Source organism: Scyliorhinus torazame, chromosome 14, assembly GCF_047496885.1.
Source record: "Scyliorhinus torazame isolate Kashiwa2021f chromosome 14, sScyTor2.1, whole genome shotgun sequence".
Classification (NCBI taxonomy): domain Eukaryota; kingdom Metazoa; phylum Chordata; class Chondrichthyes; order Carcharhiniformes; family Scyliorhinidae; genus Scyliorhinus; species Scyliorhinus torazame.
The window spans coordinates 64,831,528-64,857,880 of record NC_092720.1 but is presented as its reverse complement, the minus strand read 5'-3'; the positions used below and the strand labels follow the sequence as shown (position 1 = coordinate 64,857,880).

At 48.8% G+C, this 26,353-nt stretch overlaps 1 protein-coding gene across 1 annotated transcript in view; it reads right to left on the bottom strand.

Annotated features, from left to right (window-relative positions):
• The window catches only part of LOC140389788 (probable cation-transporting ATPase 13A4), a 220,058-nt gene that overhangs the window by 103,351 nt on the left and 90,354 nt on the right, over positions 1 to 26,353 (bottom strand). The window contains exons 11-14 of the mRNA XM_072474309.1: positions 25,931 to 26,088; positions 15,871 to 16,059; positions 9,254 to 9,315; positions 8,570 to 8,720 (exon numbers count right to left, since the gene is read on the bottom strand). Coding sequence (XP_072330410.1) covers positions 8,570 to 8,720; positions 9,254 to 9,315; positions 15,871 to 16,059; positions 25,931 to 26,088 — 560 coding nt within the window. The remainder of the gene's footprint in view (positions 1 to 8,569; positions 8,721 to 9,253; positions 9,316 to 15,870; positions 16,060 to 25,930; positions 26,089 to 26,353) is intronic.

Below are 26,353 nucleotides of genomic sequence, written 5' to 3'. Positions count from 1 at the left end.
AAGAGCTGCGGGAAAAAGGGCCATTTCGCGGCTGTGTGCCGGTCCCGGGAGGTCGCCGCTGTCCCAGGAGAAGAAGCAGTCCTGCGCGTTCCTAATGCTCCCCAACCCCCCCAGCGCCCTATGTACGACCCGCAGGCGCCGCAATTTTGGGTCCCGGCCACCGCTGTCCCCGGAGAACAAGGAGTCCTGCGTGTTTCAAACGCTCCCCAACCCCCCCAGCGCCCCATGTGCGGCCCGCAGGCGCCGCCATTTTGGGTCCCGGCCACCACGAGGGGAGGAGGGGCGCCGCCATCTTGGGAACCCCCAGCCCTGTGCGACGCATGGGGGTGGCCATTTTGTCCACCCCGCCGCCATCTTGTGACCCCCCAGCCATGTGTGATGCATGGGGGTGGCCATTTTGTTCACCCCCGCCGCCATCTTGGACGGCAACAATGGACCCCAGCATCGACGCCTCAACGGGGTTCGAGGAAGACGCTGAAGCACTACGACCACGTCTGGCCTCAATGACGCTGGACCAAGCACGGCCCCGGACGCTCCAGACGACAACAACAACGGTGCTGATCAACGGGCACGAGACACCATGCCTGGTCGACTCCGGGAGCACAGAAAGCTTCATCCACCCCAACACGGTAAGACGCTGTTTTTTGATCATCCGTCCCAGTGCGCAAAAGATTTCCCTAGCTGCAGGATCCCACTCCGTACAGATCAAAGGCTACTGCATAGTGACCCTAACGGTGCAAGGGAGGGAGTTTAAAAACTACAGGCTCTACGTCCTTCCCCAACTCTGCGCGCCCACATTACTGGGATTAGACTTCCAGTGCAACCTGCAGAGCCTAACTTTCAAATTCGGCGGCCCAATACCCCCACTCACTATCTGCGGCCTCGCAACCCTCAAGGTTGAGCCCCCATCCTTGTTGCAAACCTCACCCCGGATTGCAAACCCGTCGCCACTAGGAGCAGACGGTACAGCGCCCAGGACCGGACATTCATTCGGTCCGAAGTCCAGCGGCTACTGAAGGAAGGCATAATCCAGGCCAGCAATAGTCCCTGGAGAGCACAGGTGGTAGTAGTAAAGACAGGGGAGAAGCAAAGGATGGTCATAGACTATAGCCAGACCATCAACAGGTACACACAGCTAGATGCGTACCCTCTCCCCCGCATATCCGACATGGTCAATCGGATTGCCCAATATAAGGTCTTCTCCACCGTGGACCTCAAGTCCGCCTACCATCAGCTCCCCATCCGCCCAAGTGACCGCAAGTACACAGCCTTCGAGGCAGACGGGCGATTATACCACTTCCTAAGGGTCCCATTTGGCGTCACAAACGGGGTCTCGGTCTTCCAACGAGAGATGGACCGAATGGTTGATCAACACGGGTTGCAGGCCACGTTCCCGTATCTCGACAACGTAACCATCTGCGGCCACGATCAGCAGGACCACGACGCCAACCTCCAAAAATTCCTCCAGACCGCTAAAGCCTTGAACCTCACATACAACGAGGACAAGTGCGTTTTTAGCACAAACCGGCTAGCCATTTTGGGATATGTAGTGCGCCATGGGATCATAGGACCCGACCCCGAACGTATGCGCCCCCTCATGGAATTTCCCCTCCCTCACTGCTCAAAAGCCCTAAACGCTGCTTGGGGTTCTTTTCATATTACGCCCATTGGGTCCCCCAGTACGCAGACAAGGCCCGCCCCCTAATACAGACCACGACCTTCCCTCTGTCGACAGAGGCTTGCCAGGCCTTCAGCCGCATCAAAGCGGATATCGCAAAGGCCACGCTGCGTGCCATCGACGAGTCCCTCCCCTTCCAGGTCGAGAGCGACGCCTCCGATGTAGCTCTAGCGGCCACCTTTAACCAAGCGGGCAGACCCGTGGCCTTCTTCTCCCGAACCCTCCACGCCTCAGAAATCTGCCACTCATCAGTGGAAAAGGAAGCCCAAGCCATAGTGGAAGCTGTGCGACATTGGAGGCATTACCTGGCCGGCAGGAGATTCACTCTCCTCACTGACCAACGGTCGGTAGCTTTCATGTTCGATAATGCACAGCGGGGCAAAATTAAAAATGACAAGATCTTAAGGTGGAGGATCGAGCTCTCCACCTTCAACTACGAGATCTTGTACCGTCCCGGAAAGCTGAACGAGCCGTCCGATGCCCTATCCGCACATGTGCCAACACACAAATAGACCGTCTCCAAGCCCTCCACGAGGACCTCTGCCACCCGGGGGTCACTCGGTTCTACCATTTTATAAAGTCCCGCAACCTCCCCTACTCTGTGGAGGAGGTCCGTACAGTCACCAGGAACTGCCACATCTGCGCAGAGTGCAAACCGCATTTTTTCAGGCCAGATAGAGCGCACCTGATCAAGGCTTCCCGTCCCTTTTACGCCTCAGTCTGGATTTCAAAGGGCCCCTCCCCTCCACCGACCGCAACGCATACTTCCTGAACGTGGTGGACGAGTACTCCCGTTTCCCCTTCGCCATCCCCTGCTCTGACATGACAGCGGCCACAGTCATTAAAGCCCTTAACACCATATTCACACTGTTCGGTTGCCCCGCATACGTCCATAGCGACAGGGGGTCCTCCTTCATGAGTGACGAGCTGCGCCAGTTCTTGCTCAGCAAGGGTATAGCCTCGAGCAGGACGACCAGCTACAACCCCGGGGGAACGGGCAAGTAGAGAGGGAGAACGGCACGGTCTGGAAGACCGTCCTACTGGCCCTACGGTCCAGGGACCTCCCAGTTTCACGGTGGCAGGAGGTCCTCCCGGACGCCCTCCACTCCATCTGGTCGCTACTGTGTACCACTACTAACCAAACGCCTCATGAGCGCTTCCTTGTCTTCCCCAGGAAGTCCTCCTCTGGAACGTCGCTGCCGACCTGGCTGGCGGCCCCAGGACCCACCTTGCTCCGGAAACATGTGCGGGCGCACAAGTCGGACCCGTTGGTCGAGAGGGTTCACCTCCTCCACGCGAACCCGCAGTACGCCTACGTGGAGTACCCCGACGGCCGACAGGACACAGTCTCCCTGCGAGATCTGGCGCCCGCCGGCAACACGCACACCCCCCCGACACCTATCACCCCCTCCCTGCCACTGGCGCCCCCTTCCCAGGAGGATCGGTCCTCCTCCCAGGTCCGACCAGAAGTGAAGCTGAAGCAGAAACCGTAAAGCTCCCGGAGGCGACAACACTGGAACAAGCACCACCACCACCAGGGCTGAGGCGATTGACAAGGATGACCAGACCGCCCGACCGACTTGTGGCATCGGTGTAACACTAGAATGTTGTGGACTGTAACGAGAATTTTTTTACCTTTTTCCCTCTTACGAATACTGTAAATAGTTCAAAACAAAAAAATACCCTGTACATACTGTGATGACATGCAAAAGTTTTTCCTCCCAGGACCAGCCTTGTAAACCTCTACCACCATGTGAAGCACCACCCCGCCGGGTTCATTTTTAACAAGGGATGAATGTGGTAGTATGCATTAGGGGTCATGTGGGACTGTGAAGCCGTGATGTCATTGGCTGACAGATCCCGGGTCCTGGTTGGCTGTTGACCTCTAGCTCCGCCCTGAAGGCGGAGTATAAGAACCAGGAGTTCTCCCCCGCAGGCCAGTCTGTTACTGAACTGCGGGGAACAAGTCACGCTTAATAAAGCCTCATCGACTTCACCTCTATTCGTCTCTCGGGAGTCTTTGTGCGCTACAGGGTAATTCTGCAGTTCATGGTTACTGATTTGTTATGTTCTAGGTGTAAGATAAGCGGCTTCCTTGTGGTGCACTTGACAAAGGAAGGTTCAGATGTGGAGATAACTTCAACACGTTTATTAAACTATTTACACTTCTATTACTCAGGTTCGACACTACTGCTAATCCTACTATAGCTACCCAGACAGACTAACCAATTGCTGCAACCACGTGGTGGGTGTAATATTGAATCAACCCTGTGTCTCTACTCACTGACTGTCTCCACTGGAAAAAGGCAGATCATGTGTGTGGTGTCCTTTATATATGGGTTGGTGTAATGCCCCCCTGTGGTGGTGTCACCTCTGTGTGTATCGTGAATGTCCATTGGTCGTGTCCTAGCTAACTGATCTATTGGTTGAGTATGTGTGTTTTGCCTCTTGTGCTCCCTCTAGTGTCTAGCTAGCCTACATGCATTTACATTGATGCACATTACCACATCCCCCTTTTTTTATATGTTACATATTTTCTGTACACTTTGAGAAAATTGAACAAAGAACAGGTAGATAAGGTAAGGTATATACAAGTCATAGGAACAGTAATTAAACAATAAGTCCAAATCATTTGTGTGAGTCCAAAAACCATCAATCATCATGGTCATATGTCTCTCTTGGTTATGAACGCCATCAACATCCCTGTGCCACAGGAATCAAGAAGTGGTCAAATCACTTCACTGTCTGATTTGGAGTCCCTTTCTTTTTCGATGTTTGTGATCCCTGTCGGATGGCATCTTGTAGCTGATAAGGTGTTGACGTTGAAGAGGTGCCATTAATAGTATCATTCAAGGTCATGGATGTGCCATATGTTGAAGTTGGATAAGACTGTACATACTGGTTCTGGCCACATGCTGTGCTGGAAGGGTGATCCTGCTGAGAACCGTTGAAGCTTGGCGAATTGGAAACAGAATTGTTGCTCGCATAAATACCTGGGTGATGGTGTGAAACTAGAACATTGCATCTGATAGGACTATGCCGTCTGACCAGGCTGGGGTGCAGCAAATCCTGGGCTGTAACTAAGGCATCCAGTCTGTAGTGCAGATTGTGCTTGCGGTAGTCCTACTTCGGTCTTGATTCCATGAGTGAGCAATCTGTTGTGCTGGCCTGTTTGAGAATATGCTGCATAGACTGCTGGCTGCTGCGTGCCTGAATACTGGGTTTGTCCATCATGAGCTGTCATTGGCTGCACTGCTGGTGTGGAAATAAATGTGTGGATATAGCTGTGGTAAATATTGGTGTATTCCTCTTGGACTGTAGCCACTGCTTGTTATTACTGACCCAGTGTAATTGTTAAGTGATCCATCTCCTGTCGTTGTGGCATCTGCTGACACCCTGAGCGTCCCATCACTGAGGTTGTGGCACTCCCTGTCTGGAGTAAAGTCCGGCTTACGTGAATCAGAGTCGGCGTTTGGTTGCTCCCCATCTGGAGTCTGGTCTGTTTTAACTGAGTCAGTGTTGGTTTGTTGATGCTCCCCGTCCGGAGTCTTAGTAGGTTCATTGGAGTCAGCTGAGATTTCTTGAAGCTGCACGTCTGGCGTCGGAACATGCAGGAATGCATTGACTTGTGGAGAGGTTCAAGCGAATGAGGGTGGAAGTATCGTGGTGTCACCGGAGTCACCAGTGGTCTCACAGGGATCGTCGAGTGCCTCTGTACACACTAGCTGAGGTCTGTCACTTTGCACATCTTGCATGGGAAGTGGGATGCTGTCGTCACTCGCCTCACATACCATGGGTAGATCCTCAGTAGCTGCTTGTTGTTCACTTGGGTTGGGTAAATTGTCAGAGTCTTCATCTGATGGCGCAAACAATGTGGGTGGACTATCATTGTCGTTGTGTTGTCCTGCTTTTGGGCTTGGACTGTCATCATCGCTTTGTTCTTCACTGTAGCATGATAGACCGTCATGGTCGTCCTGCTGTGCACTGGAGCGTGGTAGACTGTCATAGTCTTCTTGCTGTTTACTTGAGCAAGGCAGACTTGCATCGTCTGCCGCTAGTTGGTCAGAGGAGGTTGCTAGACCATCATGGTCTTGTTCCTGCAAGGACTGCGTGTCGGAGTCTTGCATTGCTTCTATCGTGGAGGCTGTCCACAAGCTCGCTGCGGAGGCTTGTGACACTGGAGTCACATCTTGTGTGTGCAAGGACTGCGCTCTGGAGTCTTGCATTTCTTCTATCGTGGAGTCTGTCCAAAAGCTCGCTGTGGAGGCTTGTGACACTGGAGTCACTTCTTTCTCGTGCAAGGACTGCGGTGTGGAGTCTTGCATTTCTGCAATTGTGGAGTCTGTCCACGAGCTCGCTGTGGAGGTTTGTGACACTGTAGTCACTTCTTGTTCATGCAAGGACTGCGGTGTGGAGTCTTGCATGTCTCCTTTCGTAGAGTCGGGAACCCTGAGTAGTGCATGGACCACGCTCTGTGTGGCAGCAGGCCACTCTCTGTGGGCTTGTACCGCTCTCTGTCTCTTGGTTTCAGGCCGCAGCATAATCCTGCACTCATGAGTCGGGTTGTCATATCTGCTGGGCTGAAGAGCCTCAAATCCGAAGAACTCGTCATCGGGGTCGTCAATGTGCAACACGTCTAGTTGCGGTTCGGATTTGGTACTGGGGTAGCCTCCCAAGGTGAAAGGTTTGTCTGTGTCATTGTCTTCTGGGACCATGTCATCACTGTTTGTGTCGGAGCTGGCATTGGGCTCGCAAGGTCCAGAGAAAATGTAAAGGTCGGTATCGAAGTATTCAAGGTCGGAATCATTGGTTTGGGCGTAGGTAACTGCTTGTTGGCGGGTTCTTCAGATGTCAATTTCATTTCCTGGTCCAATTTGAGGCATTGTGCTGTCATTCCAAGTGAAAGAAGGTTGTTTTACTGCTTTAAAAGATTTTTTCTTTGATTTGGGACGTTGCCCCTTTAAATGGGTGTGGTCCGTGGCCTCTGACATCATGATTCGTGTGACGTAGAGCGTAGGAAGCGATTGCACATGCGCAGATCGCTGTTCCTTTACTTTGGGCCTTGTTCTCATTTGTGCATGCGCGGCTTCTCGCGCATGCGCAAACGGACCTTCCCGTTCTGTGCGCTTCTTGCGCAACTGCGCAAGTGCAGTCCCTTTAGAAAGATGGCTGCCGATCAAAACTGTCCTCTGCTCCGAGATCCCGGCCTCGTGGTGAGTACTGCCGCTTCTCTTACCTTTTCTTGCTGGTTGGAGTGTGTTTTCCTCACAGTATTTGTCGAATTTGTCCAGGGCAGCCTGGAAGTCGCTCCTGTTTTGCCCCTTGGAGAACTTGAATTTTTAAAAGATTTCTTCTGCTCTGGCACCGGCGATGGTAAGGAGAAGCTCTGTCCTTTCAGCATCGGCCACGTCTTCTAGTTCGGCTGCTACCAGGAAGATTTCAAACATTTGCCGGAATACCGGCCAGTTTTCGCAGAGATCGCCATGGCAGTGGAGCTGCTGCGGAACCCGGATCTCGAACATCTTGCCTGGGTATCGTTGCTGGTTGTCACTGTATGCTGAGGTATGGCTATATGGATTGAAACAGTTCAGTCCTGGTACCATGATTTGTTCTGTTCTAGGTGTAACATAAGCGGCTTCCTTGTGGTGCACTTAACAAAGGAAGGTTCAGACGTGGAGATAACTGCAACACGTTCATTAAACTATTTACACTTCTATTACTCAGGTTCGACACTACTACTAATCCTACTATAGCTACCCAGACTAACTAACCAGTTGCTGCAATCCACGTGGTGGGTGTAATATTGAATCAACCCTATGTCTCTACTCACTGATTGTCTCCACTGGAAAAAGGCAGATCATGTGTGTGGTGTCCTTTATATATGGGTTGGTGTAATGCCCTCCTGTAGTGGTGTCACCTCTGTGTGTATCGTGAATGTCCATTGGTCGTGTCCTATCTAACTGATCTATTGGTTGAGTGTGTGTGTGTGATGCCTCTTGTGCTCCCTCTAGCTAGCCTACATGCAGTTACATCGATGCATATCACTACAGTTACTATCTACATAAAAGTAAAAACAATTAATTTGTAATTAACACAGCCAAACTTAACCGTCATGATGAATTTGGGCTAAAAATCAAAATGTTAACAAAGTGAGGTGGATTGGGAGGAATTTTGACCTAATCCACTGATGAGGTTCCATCAGTCCCCTGTTTCACACCCTGCCCAACTTTATTTCCTTCAATGGAACTTAAATGCAGATGGGATGTAAAAGCCGCAACTAATTCAATCCCACCAATTTTCTGTCTAACAAATTTGGTTAAGTTACTTCCAAGATGTCAAAGTAATGTTTAAATCACTGGACTGTTCTAAGACATTGAAAGCTCCCTGGAACTTTACAAGTCACACAACACAATGCTGAAATAATGACAAAAACAATAGTTTCATATATGCAGAACAATTCAGCATAGATAAATATCCCAAAGCATTTCACAGACATAAATCAGAAATACATGCTGAGGAAGTAGGAAGGAAGAAAACATTTTAGGAGGGGAAACTAAAAGCTTGGTCAAACAAATTAATTTCAAGGGCAATTTTAAAGGAGGAGAAGGAGTTTAGGAAGGGAATTCCAAAGAGAGCAGCTAGGTGCTGAAAGCCCAGTTAGCAATGGTGGGTCAAAAGGTAGAGAGATATGCACAAGAGGTCGAAGGAATGCAGAGTCCAAGAGACAAGGTTGTAGGAAGAAAGGAGATGCAGAGATAGGAATAAACAGAATTGAAAAAATGCTTTTGGACAAACAGAATGCTAAGCATTGGAGAAAAGAAATAAATCTGAGTCTTGAATTGTGAAAACGAAAGTATGCAGTTTCTTTAAAACGTGCCATCTATCTCTTACCCAGCGAGTGGTCTCAAACATTTTTAAATCCAGTGGGTCGCCTTGAAGAGTGTTATCTAAGAGCACCAGTGAGTGACAACTGGCCATAGCACCAAAGAATGGCCCCCATGGTAACATGTCTCCATTGCTAAACTTGAATATGTTCTGTAAACTGGACATTTAGAAAGGTCTTATTAGACACACAAGATTAGTCATCAATCTGACCTGTTTTGTTCCCCTATGGTAAACAATTTAAAGCTCTCTTCATTTTTCATAAATAATCTAAAACCACATTGAACCATCAAAATCATTCATGCCATTTAAGTATTTTGAAAGATGAAAACATTTCTCAAACATGTCCGAAAGTAGTTCAAAATTTGATGTGTCAGTCGAAAAATTTAGATTATGTAACTTGTATGTTGTTTTAAAAAGTGACATGGTGAAAGGTCCAACAATGTAATTACAAACTGGTTAGATCACTACATTTGCCAAATATATCAAACAATGTAGATAAAGGATAGAAGTCGCTCACTATAAGAATCCTTGGAGTACTATGACTTCTGATATGAAATTTTTCCTGTGGTCCATGGGCAGCAGAGAAACCTACCTCCCACAAAAGCTAACGTGTGGATGTTAAAAACAATCTTGCACCAAGGAATTAAAGTTTTAAAAATGTTTTTGGTTCTATATTTCAAGTGAACATACCCTTTCCCTTTAGTTGATACTAAGCCCCACAAATCCAGTCCATCTTCAGTCAGAGTTCCAGTCTGTATAAAGCATAAAATAATAAATAATTCTAATGAAGAGAACAGTATGAAGTAAAGCAATATGCTGCTCATCACACATAATATGTTATGCCCTGTGTAATGCTTTGAGCTACTTATGCACTCATGTTTAACATATTTAACAGAAATTCCTTTGTGCTATTTTTGTAGAAACATCATTCAATTTATTCAAAATAGTGGAGATGAATTTCAAGATGAATAATAATAATCTTTATTGTCACAAGTAGGCTTACATTAACACTGCAATGAAGTTACTGTGAAAAGCCCCTCGTCAACACCATATTAAGTATTTATACTAAAAGCAAATATTAGAAAATGTGGGGGGCGATTCTCCGAGCCCCGCGCCGGGCCGGATGGGCCCAGATGGGCCGAGCGGCCGCGCGGATACGACAGAGTTCCGCTGGCGCCGTTCACCCCTGGTCGCTGCTGGCGGGAGCTCTGCGCGAACGGTCGGGGGGGGCGGCCTGTAAGGGGGGGGGGGCTCCTTCACCGGAGGGGCCTCCGATGGGGTCTGTCCCGCGATCTGGGCCCACAGATCGGCGGGCCGGCCTCTACCCCGCCGGGCCTACTTCCCTGCGCGGCCGGCCCCTGAACACCGACGCCATGTTGAGTCGGGGCCGGCGCGCTAAAGAAGTCCCCCGCGCAAGAGCAGGTTGGCGCGGCGCCCATTGGGCGCCGGGAAAGGAGGCTGAACGCGTTCACGACGGCGCGAACACTTGGGCTCCATTTAGGATAATCGCCCCTGTGTTGTTGGCTTTCTATAATACTTTCTATCAATTGATTATTGTTTACTCCATCCATTTATTTTTGTAAGAAGAATAGACATGAGATTAAGAGATTTATAATGTATATAATGTTTTAGCTTTACTTTGTATGATTCTAGATGGAGGAAGTCTAATTAAAAATGGATTCAGCCAGCTGTTTGTCTTTCAATAGCTACCCTTTGTTCTCTCACAAAGTTAGTGTAGATAGCCAATCTACCTGTATGCAATCAGACCTCATCAATCTACTCAGGGGAATATTGTGGTACTGTGCAATAGAAATAACCAATTTGTTAGTTTGAGGGACATGTGCTGCTTATAACATTGAACAATGCGAATAGCACCATCTACTGCTGATATGCTAATATTACATATTACTTGGGTAGAAGACTAACTGTATGAAGATCAGACTAATAGCCAGGCATTCCCTTCATAACAAACACACGGGTCAAAATTTTATGATTGCAGTGCAGGTGTATGGGGCATGATGACATCAGCATGCCACCTTGCGATATTTCAGTTGGCAGGCATGCACAGAAATTGGAAGCCAACGGCGACAATTAAGCCCATTAATTGCCCAATTGACTGGGATGTGGAGTGGCCTGTGTGCTTTTACACTCGGCGCATGGGCCAATCGGCCAGGCAACCTTCACGTTTCTCATTCATTCTACATCCAGGGTGGAGTAAAAGGCCCAGAAGATGTTGGTAAGATGAAGGGTTTTGCTGTGAGTTATTTGTATTTGGTTTAGAGATTGCTTCCAACAATTTTTGATTTTATTGGGTCATTCTCGGATTGGTAAACATTTGCAGAGGCTGTCTGCAGAAATGCCTCTTCAGCGCATAAACCTGTGCAAGCATTTGGACAAACATAGGGATTGTGTACTCTGCTGAAAGACCTTCTCAGAAGAGGAGGACGGGGCCAGTAGGGAGAGGAGGCCCGCAGGCACCATCGCAGAGTCGGCCATCTGGACACAAGAGGTGCAGCCAGAAGGGGTGGAGGGCAGGATTTAAAGGGAGAAGGTCATGGGAAGGTGGCATCAACCAATAGTTAGAGTGTATAGAGTGTACAAGCAGTGTTCATGCCAACAGGATGTGTCAGAAATTTAGTGCCGTAGAAGAAGGCTCTGCCTCTCCAGGGACACTGTCACCTCTATCTGCGACATGATCAGCCCCAAAATAGCCTCAAACCATGTAGGTGGCTACCCTATGCCAGTGGCTCTGAAGGTAACAGTGACCCTGGACTTTTATGCCTTAGGCTCGTTCCAGTGGTCAGTGGGAGATCTCTGTGGAGTTTTGCAACTCGCTGCCCACAGCTGCATCAAGCTGGTTACATAAGCTCTGTTACAAAGCACCAACAACTTAATTCAAGTCAGGAGGCTAGCTGGCAGAGTGAGTCAGAGAATTTGGTTCAATTGCAGGACTTCCCAAAATTCAGGGTGCCATTGACTACACATGTGTGCCCATCTAGGACCCAGTGGAGGAGTCTTTGTGAATAGAAAAGGCTTTCACTCTCTAAACGTCCAGACTGTGTATGGCCACAAGAGTGAGGTACTGCTCTTGTTTGTACCAGGTGTCCAGGAAGAAGCAAGATCCCAAATTGAGGATGTATACGGGAGGCAATGAGACCTTGATTCAGCGGAACTTCAGTTAGGCCTCCAAAGCAAGGAGGCAAAGTGATGGCAAGGGAGATGCAGCTGGTGAGGTATTCCTGTCACCATCCACTCATGTCTCTACATCTGAAATAAACTTTCGAGCCCCTTCTATGTGTGACACACAACTCCCAGGCCTCTTCCCCAACAATTGCCTGAAGCACACTAAGGAAATTGCAGATGATCTCAGATTTTATTATTGAAGTATTCAATACATTCACAATTACACATGTGTCAATGAAAAACAATTCACCCATGAGGCATCTTACGTGATCGCAGTGACTTAAATTATCTCTTTTGGGTGCTTGCTGCTTCCCTCGCCGTTAGCTGGATTGGAGGCAGGCAGTTAAATTCTCCGTTTGGGAGATTAAAAGTGTTGATGCCGGGACTGAATTACGTGCGGTTCATGACCCCGTTGGGAACGCTATTTCTGGAACAATTCAGGATATGCCAATGGGCCAGCACTCTGCTAGCGTGAATTCCGAGCAGTATCCGTCCCAGCGGGCGTTCTAACCGCTGGGGCCGGAGTTAGTGCCAAAGAGTCTGGCAGCTGGAGCTGTTTTTGAACAGTCCACTGACCACACACTCACTGGAGCTACCAAGATGGATAAGAGATGACCTAACTCCGTGATCAGGACTCCGAGGTGGACCCACAGCTCCATGTCAGTGACGGGCGGAGGGACACCTTATTCCCCAGATGGGCCGCAGACTCAAACCTGCCCTCCTGAACACTGGCTGGGAGGTGGTGGTGGAGGCAGGCAGCACTACCAAGTCCACCAGCAAGGGACGAGCACAGTGCGCGGATCTCGATTTTGGCCGAACACCTGATTACAGTTCACATTTGTGGCGTCGTGAAGCAGAGAATTTCACCCAGGTTTCAGACTCCAATGCCTTGCTGGCCTTGATGACTTTGACGGGCATCCTGTGGTCGCAGCGGCCTGTGCAGGCCCTGTCTGGGTGAGAGAATCCAGTTCCATGGCTGGGCATTCCTCAATTATCGGGGTCTCCTCAGATGTGACAGTCACTGGCAGAGAGGCAGAGGAGTTGATGCCATCATTAGGAGCGCCCTGAGAGGAACCCCAATTGCATGAAGCTGCAAATCATCCATCAACATGAGGTTTGTTTGAGCCTTCCTGTTCACCAGAGAAGCATGGCATGTCAGCAGAGTCAATAGTCATCTGCTGAGGTTACTGCCAGTGTGTGGGATTGCAGGTCTGAATATAACCCCAGAAACCCCTGATTGAGTTCCTGGAGCTGCCTCTCCATAAGAGTCACCACTCTATCTACAGAGTAACCTGTATCTTCAAAGATCTAAGCTCATACAATGTTCCACATGTACTCCTCAAATACAGTGGCCATGGCACAGACCCTCAGGGATCTCTTCCAATCTTCACCTGCATCCTGCTGGACATCCAGCATTTGCCATCTAATAGACGACTCCAGAGGCTCATCATCTGCCTCGGACTCAGCACTATCCTGGTCTCTGCCTCTTCCAGCTCCTCAAGTGAGTGTGATGTACCTTCACCAGTGTACACTACCATCTGCTCCAATATGCATATGCTCACTGATGTGCCTGCACTGGTGCATGATGTGCACCTGGCTCACGATAATTTTCTGAGAAGGGGCGGCGGCCCTTGAGAGCCCTTCTGGATTCGTAGGGATGTTCCATCTAAGGGAGGAAGAAAGAATGTCAGTCTCCAATAGCATTCTTCAGAGTGCATGCAATCAGGTCACTTCTCAGAATGGATATCTGGCTGAACAAAGACTTCTGAATGCAACAAGGTTTGGAGGACCTCACATAGAAACATAGAATCCATACCATGCAGAAGGAGGTCATTCACCCCATCGAGTCTGCATCGTCCCTCTGAAATAGCCCTACCTAGGCCCACTCCCCTGTCCTATCCCCATAACCCCATCTAACCTGCACATCTTTGGATACTAAGGGGCAATGTAGCATGTCCAATCCACCTAAGTTGCACATCTTTGGACTGTGGGAGAAAACTGGAGCATTTGGGGGAAACCCACGCAGACACGGGGAGAAAGTGCATACTCCACACAGATAGTCATCCAAGGCCGGAATTGAACCCAGTTCCCTGGTGCTGTGAAGCAGCAGTGCTAACCACTGTGCCACTGTGGCCCATGTCAGACTTCTACATGTCTACATGTCTGTAACTCTCTATGTCAGATGTCGACCGCTGTGTTACATCTCTCATCCCCCAATCTCTTCTGTGTTCACTGGACTCTTACCCTCCTTCCAGACCCCTGCCTCTCTACGGCCAGTGCACACGGCTCCATGTTCACAGGCCATCTCCTGTACTTGCTCTTCCGCCTGACTTAATAACGGAAGATTTGGGACACCAAATTGTGTCCGTCCTCGCTCCTGCGCATTGTGACTCCTATTCTCCTTTAAGTACAAAAGTGCTTTCATTAGTCCCCCCTCTACATGATACAACATACCAACCTACCACCACCCCCCCCCCCCTAACCGCCGCCCCCCAAAGTTGCAGGTTCAGGTGCCCATCACATTGCCGCACCTCACCCTTACAAACATGCCAGCCATGGTCCTTCGGGACAGAAAAACTTGTGCCAAATGATGCTCTGCATTTCACACCCATGAGCATCAACTACCACCCACAAACACATCGCTCCACAGTTACACCTGGATTCAGTACTCACCCTGGCAGAGCACAAAGGTTAATTGAACCTCTTCTTGCACTGAATGCAGTCCTTTGCACATCATCATGTCCAGTGACCTGACCTTCCACTTCTGTGCAGACCTTCTTTGCTAAGGGAGATGGCCTCCTCTTCCATCTCGGGACAGCAAGATGTCCTGACGCGCACTGACTGCCTCCAGCAGAAGCTGCAGACACTCATCAGAAAAGTGGGGGGCCGATTGGCACTGGGCATTTCCATCGCAACCTGTTATGGGCTCTGGGCTCAGAGGACACATTGCAGGCAAACAGACAGCACAATGATTGAGAAAAGTAGTTAAACCCCTGGAAAGCTAAAACACCTTCCTGAGGCTATTGCACATTGATTGTCAGTCTTCAGGGGGCTCCATTTTAACCACCCCCTCCCCCACACCCTGATTTGTCCCGTTGCCTGCCCCCGCCGGCAATGCTGAGCCTCTCCCAGCTCGTGCTTCACGCTTGCCGCCAGTTAATTGGTCAGCCGGCGCAGAATTGCTGTCGGGAGCCAATCACAGGCACGAGCTTGTTTCACGTCTGCTTCCAATTGCACTCCATCAAACCTAAAATTCAGGTCGTGAGACTACTCTCTACTGAGACTACTGGTCCTTTAATTCAGAGAAATCAAAAATCCTACAGTGCAGAAGGAGGCCATTCGGTCCATCGGGTCTGCACCGACCTTCTGAAAGAGCACCTTACCCATGCCCACTCCCCCACCCTATCCTCACAACCCCACCCAAATTACACATCCTTTGACACTAAGGGGCAATTTAGCATGGCCAATCCACCTGCCTTATTTTAATGCCCATTCTTCATCCCTGAAACTGGAAACTAAGGACCAGAGTTTTCTCTGAATTACTGACAATTTGAGGATGGTTTGGGGCAGCAAGTGGAACAAAATGGGGTAAAATTAAACCACTTTAAAAACACAATCTAACATTGTGGCAGAGATACTCTCCTCAAAGACCTGGGAACCTGCTTCACCAAATTTAAAGAGAGTTACGTGAGTGCGACATTGCCCATTTTTTCCAACTTAAATTTCAAATCAGTCCTACATGCATGAGTAGGGATTTCCCTGAGACAGGCACCGCTGGATGAGACTATAGGCAGCATGAATCAACACCACCAGGGGAATGAGAGTTTGGGAGTAAAATGGTATCTAGTTTTATTCTTCTGTCCTCTGTCCACATTTGTTGAACTATATAAACAAAAACATATGAAGAGATTCAACTACAGTTTTATCAAAACTTAGAGTTACATCTCGTCCAGCTGTTCTTCAGTCCATTCATGGTTACAAATAAAATCTAACTGAGTGACAGTGATACAATGTGAAATACAAGCTTAAGCCAGCAAGAACATTTGTGTTAATGGAAGGATTACTTTGTGATTACTGTGCAATAAATGGTGAATTAACAGAATCAAGTTTAAATGAAGGCACACCTTGTCAAAGCAGATAAGATTCAACTGTCCACAAATATTGATCCTCTGTGGGCTAATGCAGAAGATTCCCTTCTTTTTCAGTCTTTCTTGGGCGTATATTATGCCTATAGTCACAGCAGCAGGTAAGGCAGGAGATACAGCAATAGTTATCACATCTAGTGCTTTCCTCACGACTTTCCCTGCTGGTACCTGTCACCCGAGTAGAATATTGTCAGTCATCTTATAGCAGATCAGGATAATCACAAGTATTTCTACAACAAAACAGATGCTATGCAAAACACATTTAATGATTTCTAAGTATTAATCAATAAACACAGTATGTAAACTCCAACGACTGATTTAATTCATTTTGAGCTTGAATTTATTCTCTCGCCGCTGAATGGATCATGCCAGCCTTTTGTTAATCTTGCTCCTGCCAATGTAATTTCTGTGACCTTTTGCACTGGACGTTACTCTACGTTAGAGACCCAAACAGGGTGATACCCGAGAGCATCTGGAACTTGGGTAAATAGTGCAAGCAGCCTTCAGTTTCCTTAACCAACCATGTTAATAAACCGCACAGAATCGAAAACAAGAAATATTGGTTAGGATTTAATGTCAAATCAAGTATGAAAAGCAAAGTAAAAATAGAGAAAGAAAAATTAGATTAACAGAGAGAGAGATAAAGTTAGAAAGAAAAAGGTTTTAAAAATTAAAGGTCTCCAAAAACAATTGAAAGCTGAAGAAATTGAAATTCCACAGCGTAAAAATTACTTTGCAATGTGAGAAATTGCCTTGCTGTAATTCCATTCCTCCATTACAACTAGGACCGCAATTCAGAAATACTTTTTCTTTAAACTTCCATGGGATTTGGGTGTCATCCCTAATTGCCCTAAAATTGAGTAACTTGCTTGGACATTTCTAATGTTTCAAAGAGCTAACCACATTGTTGTAGGTCTCTAGTCATGTTTAGGTAAGACCAGATCAGGTTTTGGTAAGATTTCCTTCCCTAAATCATATTAGTGAACCAGATGGGGTTTTCTTTAGAACAATCAATGATGCTTCCATGCTTACCATTTCTTTTTTTTTAAATTTAGAGTATCCAATTATTTTTTTCTCCAATTAAGGGGCAATTTAGCATGGACAATCCACCTTATTTGCACATCTTTGGGTTGTGGAGGTGAAACCCACGCAGACATGGGGAGAATGTGCAAACTCCACACAGTGACCCAGGGCCGGGATTCGAACCGGGGTCCTCGGTGCCGTAGGCTGCAGTGCTAACCACTGTGCCACCGGGCTGCCCCTTATGCTTACCATTACTGAGACTAGGTTTATGTTCCAGATTTAATTAATTGTATTTAAATTTCACCAGCTTCATGGTGGGTTTTGCATCTTTCCCCCAGAGCATCAGCCTGGGCCTCTAGGTTACTAGAGGTGTGACATTACTACAACAGCACCATTTCTCCGATTTGCTGTGTAGTTCTGTGATAATCCTTACGATGACCATGGGGTATCGCTGATTGATCTAGAATACGAGTTCCCATGGTGAGTGGCGGAGGCCTGCCAGCTGGGGCTCATTGGCGGGACCTTTAAATATAGCTCCCAAACCCAGACTGGCAGTTTGTGTTAGTCCTGGGACATTTGTTTTCCAAGCTGCAGTAGTAACTTTATTTTCAGTTGAGGATAAACCAGTTTGGCTTTTCACTCCACACCTCCAGGAATTATTACATTGGTGACGAGGATCAAGCACAAGATTCTGAGCATCCTTTTTGAAACTCCCCAACGACAACTCCGGTAAGAAACAAAGCACAGTGGCATAGTGTTAGCACTGCTATCTCACAGCACCAGGGACCTGGTTTCGATTCCGACCTCGGGTGACTGTGTGAAGTTTGCATATTCTTCCCGTGTCTGCGTGGGTTTCCTCCAGGTGCTCTAGTTTCCTCCCACAGCCCAAAGATGTGCAAGTTAGATGGATTGGATATGCTGAATTGCCCCTCGATGGGGTTACAGGGATAGGGTGGGGGTTTGGGCCTAGGTTAAGGTGATCTTTCAGTGGGTTGGTGCAGACTTGATTGGCTGAATGGCCTCCTTCTGCACTGTAGTGATTCTATGAAAATGAAAGACTCGAAATGCCCTTGTTTGGGAAGCTCGAGCCTTATGATGCGGAGGACTGGCCCCAGTATACCGAACACATGTACTATGCCTTCCGCGCCAACGTATAGAATGGGATACAGACATAAAGTAATCCCTTTGACAGCATGCTGGGCCTTAATGTTCAGCATTATTCAGAGTTTAACTTATCCTGCAGCCCCCGACACTAAAACATTCGATGAGCTTGTGGATCTAGTAAAGGACCATTATGAACCAAATCCGTCCGTTACCCTCCAGCGTTACCAATTCAACACGGCTGGGAGAACCCTGGGGAACCCTTGGCAGAATTCATGGTTAGGTTAAGGAAGCTGGCTGAATACTGCGAGTGTGTCCCATCCCTGGCCGAGATGCTACATGTCTGGCTAGTGTGAAGGGATCAATAATGTTGTGATACATCAGAATTGTTGGCAAATCACACCCAAGACGTCAAAAGGGCTATAGAATTAGCACTATCATTGGAGAATGGTGAGAAAAGGGCCTAAGAACTCCAAGAAATGATGTCCTGGCTGAATGTTGAATTGGTGGTGAGTGAGGCACATGGGAGCCTTCACTGCGAATGCTGAGTTTTCTGTATGCGGGTCCTCCCCCCACCACCCCAGCATGCCTTCCCCCCCAAACAGTGGTCTTATGAGGCATGACAAGGCCGATAAATCCCGTGAGAGGCATCTCACGAGATTAGCCAGCCTCGTCGTGTCCCGCGTCAGGGCCGGTGAGCCAGATAGATTTCACCCGAATACTATTTGTGGAATTTACTTGTGTGGTAGTCTGTATTAGGGGTATTACGGTACCTAGGTTGAGGCTGTAAGATCATTGGTGTGGGAGGTACCTGAGACGGGAAAATCATTGGTGAAGCCTGCCTGCTGGTTCCGCCCTGTAAGGCGGAGTATAAGAGTCTGTGTCTCCCTCGCAGCTGCATTCTGTACCTGCGATGCTGGGGGAAACATCTAGTCCAATAAAGCCTTCAATTGTCATCCAATATCGCTTCTGGAGTTATTGATCGAGCATCAATTTATTGGACTAGATTTTAAAGAATGGAGTTCCGAATCAAGCCGGAGTGTCTGGAACTCAGCCCCCACCCGGCAAACTCAGCAGCAACCTTCAAACACTGGCTGGCATGCTTCAAAGGGTACCTCAGGACAGCCACGACCGCACCCACAGAGGACAAGAAATTGCAAGTTCTCCACTCGAGGGTGAGCCCAGGGATCTACACCCTCATCGAGGATGCGGATGATTTCGAGGCCGCGATGGCCCTGTTGAAAGGACACTACATTCGCCCAGTAAAACAGGTTTACGCCTGACATCTGCTAGCGACGAGGCAAATCCTGGGGGAAATCGCTGAATGAATTTGACCGCGCGCTCCTGGTACTGGGAAGGAACTGTGACTGCCCGCAAGTTTCAGCCAGCGACCACGCAGAACTTTTAATCCAGGACGCATTCGTTGCAGGTATGCTGTCCTCCCAAATCCGCCAGCGGCTGCTGGAGAAAGAGACACTAGGCCTCAAGGAGGCACGGCCCTTGATAGCTCCCTGGATGTGGCCAGCCGAAACGCCCGCGCGTACACCCCCAATCGCGCAGCAGCCCCTTGGGCAGCGTGGAACCCACCCGTGGCCGACCCCGATGCATCCCCCATCCCCCCACAAGATTGTGCCGCGCGGCTACCAGGCAACCCTGGGGGGCCCCGCTGTTATTTTTGCGGGCAAGCCAATCACCCCCGGCAGCGCTGCCCGGCCCACTCCTCCACCTGCAAAGGTTGTGGCAAAAAGGGCCATTTTGTGGCGGTATGCCAGGCCCGGGTGGTCGCCGCTGTCTCTGGGGGCGAACCGGGGGCACCACCACAACTCTCTCCACAGGTCATGTGCGGGCGCCGCCATCTTCATTTTCCCCAGCCATGTCCGGGCCCCGGGTGGTCGCCATCTTGTTCCCCAGGGACCATGTGCGATGCATGGGCGCCTCCATCTTGCCCACCCTCAGCCATGTGTGACCCGTGGGCGCCGCCATCTTGGCTGGAGTCTCAGGACCTCGATTCGGATGACCACACACCGCCTGAGGAAAATCTTCAACTTTTACCACGACTCGCCTTGATGACCCTGGACCAGTCTCGACCGCGACGACGACTGTGCTCATCAACGGGCACAAAACATCCTGCCTGATCGACTCCGGGATCACAGAGAACTGAGAGCTTCATACACCCCCTACACGGTAAGGCACTGTTCTCTTCCCATACACCCAGTTAACCAAAAAATCTTGCTGGCCTCCGGGTCTCACTCAGTAGAGATCAAGGGGTTCCAGGGAAGAGAATTAAAACATTTCTGACTCTATGTCCTCCCTCACCTCTGCGCAGCCACGCTCCTGGGATTGGACTTCCAATGCAACCTCCAGAGCTTAACCTTTAAATTCGGCGGCCCTATACCCCCCCTCACTGTCTGCAGCCTCGCGACCCTCAAGGTCGACCCGCCTTCCCTTTTTGCGAACCTCACCCCGGATTGCAAACCCGTCGCCACCAGGAGCAGACGGTACAGTGCCCAGGACCGGTCCTTCAATAGGTAGGAAGTCCAGCGGCTACTGAAGGAAGGTGTTATCGAGGCTAGCAACAGCCTCTGAGGAGCTCAAGTAGTGGTTGTCAAGACCGAGGAGAAGCACAGGATGGTCATCGATTATAGTCAGACCATCAACAGGTATAAGCAGCTCGACGCGTACCCTCTCCCCCGCATATCTGATTTGGTCAATCAGATTGCACAATATAAGGCCTTTTCCACGGTGGACCTCAAATCTGCCTACCCATCCGCTCCCCATCCGCCCGGACGACCTCAAGCATACTGCATTTGAAGCAGATGGGCGGCTCTACCACTTCCTAAGGGTTCCCTTTGGTGTCACAAATGGAGTCTCGGTCTTCCAACGGGAGATGGACCAAATGGTTGACCGGTACGGTTTGCGGGCCACGTTTCCGTACCTCGACAACGTCACTATCTGTGGCCACGACCAGCAGGACCACGACACCAACCTCCTCAAATTCCTCCATACCGCAAAGACCCTTAACTTAACCTACAACAGGGACAAATGCATGTTTAGCACCGACTGTCTAGCCATCCTCGGCTACGTAGTGCATGATGGAGTCATAGGCCCAGAACCTGAACGCATGCGCCCCCTCATGGAATTTCCTCTTCCCCACTGCCCCAAGGCCCTGAAACGCTGCCTGGGATTTTTCTCATATTACGCCCAGTAGGTCCCCAATTATGCGGACAAGGCCCGCCCACTAATCCAATCCTCAGATTTCCCCCTGTCGGCAGAGGCCCGCCAGGCCTTCAGCTGCATAAAGGCGGACATCGCAAAGGCCACGATGCATGCAATCGATGAATCCCTTCCCTTCCAAGTCGAGAGCGACTCGTCCGACATAGCTCTGACGGCCACCCTCAACAAAGCGGGCAGGCCCGTGGCCTTCTTCTCACGCACCCTCCATGCTTCAGAAATCCGTCATTCCTCCGTTGAAAAGGAAGCCTAGGCCGTAGTAGAAGTTGTGCGGCACTGGAGGCATTACCTGGCCAGCAGGAGATTCACGCTCCTCACTGACCAACGGTCGGTAGCTTTCATGCTCGATAATGCACAGCGGGGCAAGATAAAGAACGATAAGATCTTCCGGTGGCGGATCGAGCTCTCCACCTACAACTATGAGATCTTGAATCGTCCCGGGAAGCTAAACGAGCCTCCTGATGCCCTATCCCGCGGCACATGTGCCAACGCACAAGTGGACTGACTCCGGGCCGTCCACGAGGACCCCTGCAACCCGGGTTCACTTGATTCTTCCATTTTATTAAGACCCGCAACCTGCCCTACTCCCTCGAGGAGGTCAGGACCGCCACCAGGAACTGCCAAATCTGCGCGAAATGCAAACCGCACTTCTACAGGCCAGAGAAAGTGCACCTGATAAAGGCTTCCCGTCCCTTTGAACGCCTCAGTATGGACGTCAAAGTGCCCCTCCCCTCCACCGATCACAACACGTACTTCCTGAACGTAATTGACGAGTACTCCCGGTTCCCATTCGCCATCCCCTGCCCTGACATGACCGCAGCCACCGTCATAAAAGCCCTCCACAGTATCTTTACCCTGTTTGGTTTCCCCGCCTACATACACAGCGATAGGGGTCCTCCTTCATGAGCGACGAACTGCATCAATTCCTGCTCAGCAAGGGCATCGCCTCGAGCAGGACGACCAGTTATAACCCCCGGGGAAACGGACAGGTAGAGAGGGAGAACGGAATGGTCTGAAGACCATCCTACTGGGTCTACGGTCCAGGAATCTCCCAGTCTCCTGCTGGCAGGAGGTCCTTCCCGATGCACTCCACTCCATCCGATCACTGCTGTGTACCACAATAAATGAAACACCTCATGAACGTCTCCTTGTCTTCCCTAGGAAGTCCTCCTCCGGGACCTTGCTCCTAACCTGGCTGGCAGCTCCTGGGCCCATTCTGCTCCGCAAACACGTGCAGGCGCACAAGTCGGACCCATTGGGAGAGAGGGTCCACCTCCTTCACGCTAACCCTGAGTACGCCTACGTGGCGTACCCCAACGGCCGGCAGGATACGGTATCCCTATGGGACCTGGCACCCGCTGGATCCCCACCCACACCCCTACCCCCACCAACCCCACCCTCCCTCCCACCGGCGCACCCCATGGCTGCCCCCTTTCCAGGTGGATCGGTTCTTCATCACCCCACAGAAGAAGCCAAAGTCACGCTCCCGGAGTCACGGATGCCCGAGCCGGCACCTGCATCACCGCCGAAACTGCGACAATCACAGAGGACGACCAGGGCCCCCGATCGACTAATTGCTTCATCCTGATATGTACATGTAAAATGAATACTGTAAATAGTTGTAACATGTAATAAGGCAAACCACTGTACCACCGACGGGTACCACCATAACCTCTACCACTGTATGACGCGAGACCACCACCCCTACCGGACTCTTTTTTTTAACAGGGGCTGAATGTGGTAGTCTGTATTAGGGGTATTACGGTACCTAGGTTGAGTCTGTAAGATCATTGGTGTGGGAGGTACCTGAGACAGGAAGATCATTGGTGAAGCCTGCCTGCTGGTTCCGCCCAGTAAGGCGGAGTATACGAGTCTGTGTCTCCCGAGCAGCTGCATTCTGTACCTGCGCTGCTGGGGGAAACATCTAGTCCAATAAAGCCTTCAATTGTCATCCAATCTCGCTTCTGGAGTTATTGATCGAGCATCAACTTGCTATTGTTCATAGATTTACCAAAGACAAATGTCTAGATTCCATCATGTCTTTGACTTTGAACCCAAGCAATGAGAGCTGGCAGAAACCAATTTATCCGGAGTAAGTGTGACAAACGCACCCATGATCCCATTGTGTAGCCATAGCTTCAGACTTCTAGATGATTCTGGGCAGACAATAGAACTTGATCACGTGACCCAAATTGTCTTCAAGTAATAACTCCTTGCCTTCTTAAAAACCCTGATTGCTTTTCGAAGCCCATAAGGAAACTTGATCTCCTGATAAGAAGAGACTAAAGTTACCAACTTCACAACTTGCTGAACATCCTTCTCTTCAAGGGACTCCTTATAATCTCTGATATATGACTACAGTTGCTGAAACCATGTTAACTACTCATTTAGAGTGAAAATGCCACCTTTGCCAGATACATGCACTATTCTTTCATTGGGGGGGTGTGCATTCACACATGTGCATTATAATGTTTGGACGTTTTACATGAATGTGCGAATAAATAATCCACTTTAGTTAATCCCACAAAAGCTTTCTGTTGTCATTTAAATTGAGCACACATTTGGGGAGCCAATAAACACATACATTTCCCTCTCCAAAACCACACTGATTACGGATGGTAAGGAAAATGGTACAAGGGTTTCAATTCTCTCCCAACCCTATCACTAGAATAATACTCTTTACATGAAACAGTTCAGAGATCTTTACAAGCAGGAAATTAAGGGGTATGTCAAATTTGAACTGATAGTTTTATTTTTATGGCAGCAAGAAACATAGTGAAATAATGTACATTCTGCAGTGAATTCCAAAAGCAAAGGCTATCGATTGAAGTGCTTATCTTGACTAATAGAATATCCTCATCAAGCTGCCTGTCCCTGACAATATTGGTAGGAGTGACCACCTCACAGTCCTTGTGAAGACAAAGTTCCATCTTCATGTTCAGCATAGCCTCCATCATGTTGTGTGACACTGCCACCATGCTGAATGGTATAGATTCAAAACAAATCCAGCAGCTCAAAACTGGGCTGCATCAGATGCTGTGGGCCAATAACGGCAGCAGAATTGTATTTTACCACAATCTGTAACCTTATGACCCGGCATATCCTTCATTACCATTACCATGAAGCCACGGGATCAGCCCTGGTTCAATGACGATTGCAGTAGAGCATACTCAGAGCAGTAGCTTGCTGTATCAACTTGCTGAAGCTGCAATACAAGGCTACTTGCATGCCAAACAGCAGGAGCAGCATTTGACAGAGAGAGCCTAGTGATCCCAAAACTACCAATTCAGATCTAAGCTCTGCATTCCTGTTACATCCAGTCTTGAATGTAAGTGAACAATTGAACAACAAAGAAGGACAATTACCCCTCATCGATGGAGGAGTGCAAAGGACAATGCTGAGGCATTTGCGACCACATTCAGTCTGAAGTACCGAGTAGATGATCCACCTCAGCCTTGTCTTAAAGCCCCCTGCATCACTGATACCAACCTTTAGCCAATTCAATTCAGCTCGTCAAAAACAACTGAAGGCAGTGGATGCTGCAAAGTTGATAGACCTTGACAACATCTCAGCCATAGTATTGAAGACATGTGTTCCAGAACCAGCTGACTGCTAGCCAAGCTGTTTCACTACAAATAAAACTATACAACTGGTTGCTGATGATTTCACAATGATCAGCACCATTCACAATTTCCTCAGATTCTAAAGCAGTCAGTGTAAACATATAGTACAATATTCAGGATTGGGCTGATAAATTACAAGTAACATTCACACCACACAAGTACTTGGCAATAACTATTCCAGTAAGAGAGAATCTAACCGTCCTCCCTTGATACTCAATGGGATTATCATCACTGAAGCCCCACTATCAATTCCTTGGGGTTACCATTGACCAGACTGAACTGGACTAGCCAAATAAATACTGTGGCTACAAGACCAGGTCAGAACTTTACAGCGAGTAACTCACCTCCTGACTTTCCAAAGTCTGTCCACCAAGGCAGGAGTGGGATGGAATACTCTCCACTTGCCTGGATCAGCGCAGTTCCAAGAAAACTCAAGATGCTCAACACGATCCAGGGCAAAGCAACTGACTTGATTGCCCCAACCACCACGTTAAACATTCACTCCCTCCACCACCAATGCACAGTGGCAGAAGGTTATGTACAATCTACAAGCAGCAACTCACCAAGGTTCTTTCAACAGCACCTTCCAAACCTGCGACCTCTGCTACCTAGAAGGACAACAACAGCGGACACATGGGAACACTACCTCTGCAAGATTCCCTCTGTGCAAAATACAATCCTGGCTTGGAACTATATTGCCGTGCCTTCAGTGTCGCTGGGTCAAAATCCTGGAACTCCCTTTCTAAAACCAGAGTGGATGTAGCTACTGCAGAGTATGAAAACGCCGGTCATCACCAGCTTCTCAAGGGCAATTAGGAATGGGAAACAAATGTTGGCCCAGCCATTGATGCCCATCACCCATGAGAGTATTTAAAAAATGGAATTTGGAATAAGGGGAAGACTGAGTATGAGTTGAGATATATGACTCGAAAAGGCCACAGGTAAGGCTGTGATCTGAAAACGAGGAAGAGAATTTACAAAGCAATCCAGGAAAAGAACAAATATAACATTGATTTTGTTATTTCTGGTGCATTAATGTACAGTAACTGTTGTTAACTTACCCCATTTAGCACAAGAATACAGACTGAATAGATCATTCCAATTGTTGCAACAACTGTCAGGCACACCAGGAATCGAAAGGCATCTTGGTACAGTTTGAAGTCCATTGGTTTTGGGAACATAATGGACCTCACTAACTCCCCTTTGGTCGTAGTAAAACCTGAAGTGAGGTGATTTCATTGATAATAAAGAGGAGAAATTATGAAGGACATATTTAATTAAATTATCAGTTATCGAGTTCTTCTCAATGGCAACATGATTGTGAAGGGTGAAACAAAACTTTATTCTGATATTCATAAATTGCCATTGGCTTGAGGAACTGTTATTTTCATCATTACTTAAGATACTGCGGACTGCAAACTACTTTATGTTCCTGTCAATAAGATTTTTTACATAGTGGATGGATAAGCCATCTTCTTCCAGAC